The sequence below is a fragment of the Castanea sativa genome, chromosome 3 (assembly GCF_040712315.1).
Source record: "Castanea sativa cultivar Marrone di Chiusa Pesio chromosome 3, ASM4071231v1".
NCBI classification, from domain to species: Eukaryota; Viridiplantae; Streptophyta; class Magnoliopsida; order Fagales; family Fagaceae; genus Castanea; species Castanea sativa.
Window position 1 is genome coordinate 47,569,052 of NC_134015.1, and position 9,228 is coordinate 47,578,279.

At 41.3% G+C, this 9,228-nt stretch overlaps 1 protein-coding gene across 1 annotated transcript; it reads left to right on the forward strand.

Annotated features, from left to right (window-relative positions):
* The first annotated feature begins 7,886 nt into the window (after positions 1–7,886).
* On the forward strand, positions 7,887–8,420 carry LOC142629068 (uncharacterized). The gene has a single exon (XM_075803059.1). It carries the CDS (start codon positions 7,887–7,889, stop codon positions 8,418–8,420), a length of 534 nt encoding a protein of 177 aa, XP_075659174.1.
* Positions 8,421–9,228: the final 808 nt, after the last annotated feature.

A 9,228-nucleotide genomic window follows, 5' to 3' on the forward strand; every position in this document is an offset into this window, starting at 1 on the left:
GGTCAATCCCTTTCCAACCACATCACGCCACATGGCCACAACCCACGTAACGCCGCCACTACGCATTCAATGCGGCACGGAATCCCAAAAAAAAAAAACTGTTTGGCTTCCATGGTCGTCACTAACGACCATGAAACCTGGGGGGCATCTGATGGGATTGACGAAGTTAAAACATAGACGAGGAAGCCTTCACGGATGAACATGACCAGTATTCGCGTCATCAGAGAAAGAGTTAATGCCATTCAATGCTGCCAATAAAGCCTCAACCGTTACAAGACTAGCTGGACGAACCGGTAGAAACGCATTGAAACCCATAACTCTACCAGAGACGTTATCAGGGGAGTCATTAACACCCCAACAGCTATAATCCCCAAGGGTATATAAACCCTCGCAACACCAATACAAGGTACAGAGACAACATCGCAACCTATACTAAGTTATTCTTGATATTTTGACTATCGCTTTCTTTCACACTGACTTTGCCATCGGAGGCGTTGTGGCAGGCACCACACCGGTGACCATTCAGATAAGTTCTTGCCCCTGTAGGTTCATCAGAGTACTACCTGGAACCATCTGGACGAACTCCAGAGAGACAGATGAGATTCTGCTTCATCAGATTTAATTTAAGCATCTCTTTTTGGGAATTTTTCTTGCTTCAATGGATCATCTTATAAATTGTCTTTTAAACTTTAATAAAACCCTTTGCAATCGCCAGTAATTTGTTGTGGTGTATATGTGACACTAATTAAGTTATTAAAATAATCTTTTAATCCTAATGATACTTTTCAAGCAATGAAACGATTGTATCCAATTTTTATGAGGGTTGATTTTAACAATTCAATATGTACAACCATAACAAAATTCTCTCAAATGATAGTAGTATTGTTATAACTATGAAGTTCAGCATAGTCATCAGTATTCACAACTAAAATATCAAATGAACTTTTATTTCTTAATTTTATTTTTTTAATGATTGAGATATTTCCCTCAACGATTCTCATTATCACGACAAAATGGTTCAATACAATTTGAGGTTTAAGGCAATAATTTTAAGTGAATTTTTTTAATATTTTAATAATAATTTAATTAAACTAATCCACTTAATCAATACACTACTTAATAATTTTCTTTTGGTGAAATCATTTAGGGATTTTGATTGGGTTGAATTTTTATTAGCCAAATATTTTGGGGCCTTCTTGAAGGTGGAAGAAATAATTAATGCAAAACCCACTATTATATATATCATTTTGTTATAAAAATGTTGTGAAAATGTTGTAGACATATTATTTCTCTCACACACACACACACACACACATATATATATATATATTTATCATCCTACTACTTACTTTTTATACAATTTTTCCCCAATAGGAGGCCTTAACCCTTTTATAAATTGTTGAGGCAGACCATCTCTAACAGCTTAGCCAAATTTTCATATTGTTTGGAGAGCAAACAGTTTTACTCAACTGCTTTTTCAAATACATTTTTCAACAAACTCTTGATTCATTCTCTATCACATTTAAATATTATTTTATCATTCTATCTCTAATCTTTTTTATTATTTTATAATATTTTAATAATAAAAATTCATCTGGACACCAACAACAACTCTCCATGTGTAGAGAGTATTGTAGCCTGTAGGTAGCTAACCTATTCTATTTTTTTAGATTTTCGAGAGGTTGTCGGAGTTGATTTTTGTGGGTTCGATCTCCAAAAATGGTTTTAGAGAATCTACTGGAGATGATCTGGGGACCTTAGGCCCCGGGGCGTAGACCTAGAGCCGGCACTGTTCTATATCGGCTCCATCTTCTATCCTATGTTTTCAAAGCTAGGTTCAAACAATTACCAGACAATAAAGCAGTGTTGCTAAATTAGTACTAAATCTGAATGGGAACAATCAGACAATATTCTGGCAGCAAATTTGGACAAATGGGACCACTGAGATATTCGAGTACCCAGTACAAGATAAGGGATAGATTGCGAGACTATTGAGACCATGTGTAACAATTTCTACCCTAGTAAGCTTCGTTGGAGCAAACAAAAACAAAAACAAAAACAAAAAAACATTTATGATATGATAAACATATAAGCTACAAGTTTTTTTTTTTTTTTGTGTTGCTTTTTTGCTTTTTTTGATGACATATAAGCTATAAGTTATGATTTATGATGAATAACTAACACATTAACAACGTCTATGTTGACTCCTTATCCTTACAAAGTGACAAATGAGTAAAGTTCGCAAATAAGTTTGTGTATCAGAAAGACATAGTGGTCCAGAAGATCAAATTTATATTAAACACCATTGATTTCTTTTGTTGTTTTGTTTTATTGCATAAATCAAACTTTAATTAGCATAATCAGCCAAAAAGGAAGTAATAATACAGACTATTTCTAATGATGTCATTGATTACTTCTAAAAAGTGACAAGACAAGCAATTGTTTCCTTCAATTAGATTTAAAGAATTGAAGATATGTTCAAGGATAAAGTTTGATATTCAAATGGGATTTGATCACCATCTTTAGTCTTTACCATATAGATGAGATTGGATTGGAAGTATTGAGAAAGACAAGAACAAAATTTTCAAGTGGATATTGCCATGAGGCCAAGACAGAATAACCATTTAAATTTTTTATCTTAGTCTAGTGGTTGTATCAAAATTGAATTTCTACCATTTTATTTGGGACTATCCCTTATAATTTAGGTCCATATCCTTTATAATGTAAGGCACCAGACAAACTCTAGGCTCTTTTTCAGACAGGTTGGGCTAGCTGGGTACTAACAAAGTACCCAGAAAATAAAATAATTATTAAATAGCATAAGCACTAGAATATGCAACAACAAAAACAATAACTATTTAAAAGCATTTTGTTATTCCAAAGTTTATGTGCAAGCAGTCACGAGAGGCTGACACCTAATATAATTGAGTTGGTGTGGCAGTGAAGATCACATTGCCAAAGTAACCAGGTGGGAGTACCTAATATAATTGAGAGGTGTGCATGCATTGTCTGTTCGTGTACATATGCTTCATGTGTTCATTGTGCATGTAGGAAAAATTTGCAATGCACTTGAAATTGCTTTTATCAAAATATATGTTAAAGAAAATACGCGCGCGCGTGTGTTTTTATGCTTAGTATTGAGAATCTGACACAATATTATTGAGGGTGCAAGAAAATGCCGGTGCTGACTCCACTGACCAAGCCGAACCATCCCATTGGGGGGTCCATATGCTGATTCCACCGTATAAATTTGGGAAGAGCTTTGCCTAATATTAGGCCGTAAATTAGCAAGAAATTAAGGCTGTCCTAAAGCCTCTACCCACAAATGAAAACCTTTACGTATTTGCTATGAAGTAATGGAACTTTACAATGACCCATTCTAAAATTTATTTCAAACAAGAACTAAGCCCGAGCTCATTTTCAAATTTGATTAGTACATGCTCAAGTTTGTTCGGTTCATTTTCTTGTCAAATAAGCTGAATTTTGTTCACCAATTAGTATTTGATTAACTTATTATTTTTCATATATATATTAAAAGACTTATAACTCAATTAGTTGACACATTTTGATATTTTCAAATGAGACATCTAGAGTTCAAATTCTTCCTCCATTAATTATCAAATTATTATAAATAAATAAAAAGTAAATACTACGATTATAATTTTTTATCCCTTAAAAAAGCTATGCTAATAATTAATTACTAACTACATTATAATTGAATTTTTTTGGGGGATTTGAAATTGTATTATTTGAGTTAATTATATATTTCACCTCCTAATTTGCTTGCAACAAGTCCTAGGATTAGTATAAGTTCGTTGACCGCATAAGGGTGATCAATGATCCATCTTGATGACGAATTCCACGATAATTTACTACAAAATGGATGATTTATAATTGCCCTCCTACCTAAGGACAAATTTTTGACTCTATCGTGCCTAAAACCCTTATCAAAACCTACTGATTGAACTCTCATTATAAATATCAAACACCTTACCGTCCATCTCTACCTTTCAAAGTTAAGCCCTAATGCCTACATCCATAACAGTAAACTCCTAAGGGCTACGTATATTTGCTATAGAAGTTGATGGGACTGACGAAATCAATCATAGACGATCTCAACAAGACAGACGAGAGCGCTCCCAGGGGCAAGCCTAATTAAATGTCCACGTCACTGACGAGGATGTCAGAATTATTCAATGCCGCCATTAATATTCCGGACGGTTACGGTGCCAACCAGACGGACCGTTGAGAACATATTAAATCTCATTATTCGACAGTAAGCGTTACCAAGAAATGCATTAACACCTCAACGGCTAGAATCCAGAGCAACATATATAAAGCCCTCACGTCGCCACCACGAGGTACACACACATAGTCATAAGATATACTGAGTTATTCTGATTGATTGATATAAACATTCCTTTGTACTGACTTTGGCATCGAAGGCGTTGTGGCAGGCACCACACCGGTGACCGTTTTAGTGAGCTCTTACTTCCGTCGCGACATAGGAGTGTGCCCGACCCTATCTGGACGAACTCATAACAACTAACGCACTTTTGCTTCATCAGTTTGGCACCGTCTGTGGGAACGACATTCTCGTACTACGGTTCGAAAACATAGTTTCTACCAACTTTGATATCCATATGGAATCCAACCAGGATTCAGCGACCTTGGCTCAGCAAGTCCAAGCTCTTGCGGCCACCGTTGAAGAACTCACCAGACAGAATCAGGAGATAAGACAAAGACTTCAGCAGGAGGAGAACCGATCCAGAGCTGTCTAGGAGGATGAAGGAGACAGCCACGGGAGAAGTGACCGACAAAGGACCATTACTCCAGAGGAACAACATTCTGATCTCCTCTAGGAAATGAGAAAGGAGATGGACGAATTGAGAAATGTCATCAAGGAGAAGACGGATCGAAGTCTAGATAGAATGGTCAGGGCAACGGATTCTCCTTTTACCATGGCAGTCTTGGAACGACCAGTGCCAGCAAAATTTCAATTGCCTCAGCTTGAGCCTTTTGATGGGCCTAAGGATCCCCAAGATCACCTTAATACCTTCAAGACAACACTGGGCCTTCAACAACCCCCTGATGAAATAATGTGTCGTTCCTTCCCTACCACGCTTAAGGGAGTTGCAAAAGAGTGGTTCACGAGATTGCCCACCTCATCCATTGACAGCTTCGAACAATTAAGTAGCACCTTTTTGGGCCATTTCGTCGGAGGGCAACGTCCTAAGAGACCAGCGGATCACCTACTCACTATTAAGTAAGGGGAGAGAGAGACCTTGCGATCATACGTGAAACGCTTCACTCGAGAAACCTAGAAGTGGACGACGCAGACGACAAGGTACAGCTGACGACATTCAAAGCGGGGCTTAAGTCTAGAGAGTTTGTAGTCTCGCTGGCAAAGAATCCGCCTCGGATGATGGCAGAGATGCTCCTGAAGGTCCAAAAGTACATGAATGCAGAGGACGCACTGGCAGCCATAGTGGACGAAAGAAGGCCGAGAAAAGAGGGAAGGAAGGAGGACGAATGCAGGGGGCAAAAGAGGGAGCGCCCAGGCCGTCGAGGAAATGACGGAGACAAACGGAAAGAAGAAAAAGCTTCACGAACGGTAAAATTCATCCCTTTAATTATGCCTGTTGACAAAATTTTGACGCAGATTAAGGACAAGCATTACCTCCAGTGGTCGAGACTATTGCATTCGTCTCCTAATGTGCATGACAAGAACAAATACTGCCGGTTCCACAAGGATCATGGCCACTACACGGAGGATTGCCGAGACCTGAAAGGACAAATAAAAGAGCTGATACAAAAAGAAAAATTGCAAAAGTATGTGAAGAAGGGAGAATCCAGTAGGTTCGGGGACGGTAATAGGAGCCAGTGCGAATCCTCGTCCAAAAATGAGAATCGTCCATCCTAACCACCCTAGGATGTGATCGGGGAGATAAGCACGATCGCAGGGGGGCCGTTCGCAGGAGGATCATTCAAATCCCTTAAGAAAGCCTGCCAGAGGCAGGTGAACAGCATCTATATGATACCCCCGTTCAAGCAGAGACGGACGGACGAACCAGGACATGTCTTTCAACGAGGAGGATGCTAGGGGAGTGAAGTCACCACATAATAACCCCTTGGTCATAACGCTCACAATTGAAGGGTTCAATACCAAGAGGATCCTTGTAGACAACGGTAGCTCTGCAGACATCATGTATTTACCGGCCTTCCAGCAGCTGAAGCTAGATCTTGGGAGACTACACCCGTTTGACTCCCCCCTTGTCAGCTTCAGTGGGGACAAGGTATACCCTAAAGGCATAGCAACATTGAAAGTCACAGTAGGGACCTACCCAAAGCAGTTGACCCATTAATTGGACTTCCTGGTAGTAGATTGCCCTTCCTCCTATAATGTAATTATTGGAAGGCCTACGCTTAACTGGTGGAAGGTGGCTACGTCTACCTACTGCCTAAAGGTGAAATTCCCAACTGAGGATGGTGTAAGTGAAGTGAAACGAGATCAGATCTTAGCCAGGGAATGCTACCAGGCTGTCCTGGCTGCAAAGGAAAACCATACGTGGACAAGTGAGGAGGAAAAAGAAGACAAAGTAGAAGCTTTGGAAGCAGTAGAACTATTTGAAGGAGAAACAACTAAGATGACAAGGATAGGAACAACCTTAAGCCCCAAGATGAGGATAAAACTCATTCAGTTCCTCAGGGAAAACATGGAGGTCTTCGCATGGAGTCACGAGGATATGCTTGGTATATCCCCTGAAGTTGTCCAGCACAAGTTGAACGTGGATCCAGAAAAAAGGCCCGTCCAACAAAGACGACGAGTCTTTGCCCCTGAACGAAACTAAGCGATCACTGACGAAGTCAATAAGCTATTGCAAGCTGGTTTCATTCTGGAGGTTTACTACCCTGAATGGCTAGCCAACGTCATACTCGTGAGGAAATCAAATGGGAAATGAAGAATGTGTGTGGATTTCACAGACCTAAACAAGGCTTTCCTAAAGGACAGTTTCCCTCTACCGAGGATAAACCAGCTGGTAGATTCCACGGCCGGGCGTAAGTTACTGATGTTCATGGATGCATTTTCAGGATACAACTAGATAAAGATGGCTGAGGAAGACCAAGAAAAGACTACTTTCGTCACAAGTCAAGGGCTCTATTGCTATCGAGTGATGCCATTCGGGCTGAAGAATGCAGGAGCAACATACCAAAGGCTAGTAAACAAGATGTTCAGTAAGCAGATCGGCAGAAACAAGGAGGTGTACGTGGACGATATGCTCGTCAAGAGTAAGGAGGAACTGAAGCACCTGGAGGACTTAAAGGAAACATTTGCTACCCTCAGAGAATACCGGATGAAGCTGAATCCTAGCAAGTGTGTCTTCGATATAGCCTCAAGGCAGTTCTTGGGATTCGTGGTGTCCCAAAGAGGCATAGAGGCCAACCCGAAAAAAGTTCGAGCCATTTTAGACATGACATCACCTAAGACCGTCAAGGAAGTCCAAAAACTGACGGGAAGAATCGCAGCCCTCAACAGATTCGTCTCTAGAGCTACGGACAAATGTCTGCCTTTCTTCAAGACATTAAAGCAAGCTTTTGCATGGACTGAAGAATATGAGGCAGCATTTCAAGAACTTAAACGCTACCTGAGCAATCCACCCTTCTTGAGTCCGTCCAAGGAGGGAGAGAATCTATATTTATACTTGGCAGCGTCAGCCTCGGCCGTAAGTGCAGCCCTGATTCGAGAAGAGGTACCGATCTATTACGTCAGCTAAGCCCTCCAAGGAGCAGAAACACGGTACCCCAGGATTGAAAAGATCGCGTTCGCCTTAATAATAGCTTCACGCAAACTGCATCCGTATTTTGAGGCGAACCCCATTGTGGTAATGACGGACCAGCCCATCAGGAAATCCATGAACAAACCTGAGGCAGCTGGGAGAATGGTGCAGTGGGCAGTCGAGCTCAGCCAGTTCAACATCGAGTACCACCCCAGAACAGCCATCAAGGCGCAAGCTCTAGTGGACTTCATTGCTGAATTCACCCTCCTAGAAGATGACAGCCCCGACAATGAGACCCAACTGTGGACGATCCAAACCGATGGTTCATCAGCTAAAAAGAAAGGGGGAGTAGGGGTCATCATAAACACCCCTAACGAAGAAAAGCTTAGATATGGAGTTCAACTGAAGTTCCCGACAACCAATAACGAGGCCGAGTACGAAGGAATACTGACGGGATTGAGACTCGGGAAAGCACTTGGGGCTAAGAACCTGCTCATCCAGAGCAACTCGAAATTGGTAATAGGGCAGATCAGAGAAGAGTATGAGGCAAAGGAGGAAAGAATGCAGAAGTACCTCAAGCTGACGAAACATCTAGCCCGGGAGTTCGATAAGTTAGAGTTCGTTCGGATCCCAAGAGACTAGAATATGGCGGCAGATGAGATCGCGAAGATGGCCTTGTCAAAAGAAAGACCGACGAGAGTGGAATTAGACATGGAGATTCAAAAACAGCCCAGCATTGAAGAAGTTCCAACATTTGCCATCCAGAGCGTAAACGCTGGATGACACCGATCGTGTCTTTTCTCCAAGATAGGCACCTCCCTCACGACGCCATAGAGGCCAAGAGGATCAAAAAGAGGGCAGCTAGATTTACGATTCTGAATGAAACTTTATACAAGAGGGGCTTCTCCATGTCGTACTTGAATTGTGTAGACGAAGAAGAAGCCAAGTACATCCTTCAAGAAGTCCACGAAGGAATTTGTGAAGACCATGCTGGCCCTAGATCTCTAGTAAGCAAAGTCATTCAAACAGGTTATTTCTGGCCAACCATGCAGGTGGACGCAGTGGAGCTCGTCAAGAGGTGTGATAAGTGTCAGAGGTTCGAGAATGTCCAGCGACTACCGGCAGAGAAACTGACGACGATAGCTTCCCCGTGGCCATTCTCGCAATGGGGAATCGATATCGTCGACCCGTTGCCCCTGGGAAAAGGATAGGTAAGGTTCCTACTAGTTGCTATTGATTACTTCACAAAGTGGGTCGAAGCAGAAGCAATAGGAACTATCACAGAGGCACGGATCCGTAACTTCGTGTGGAAGAATATAATTTGCAGGTTCGGGATTCCAAGGACGATTATATCAGATAACGAGCGGCAGTTCGAAAGCTAGGGCTTCAAAGACTTTTGCTCAGGACTAGGCATCAGGAACCAATTCTCATCCCCAGGGCACCCACAGGC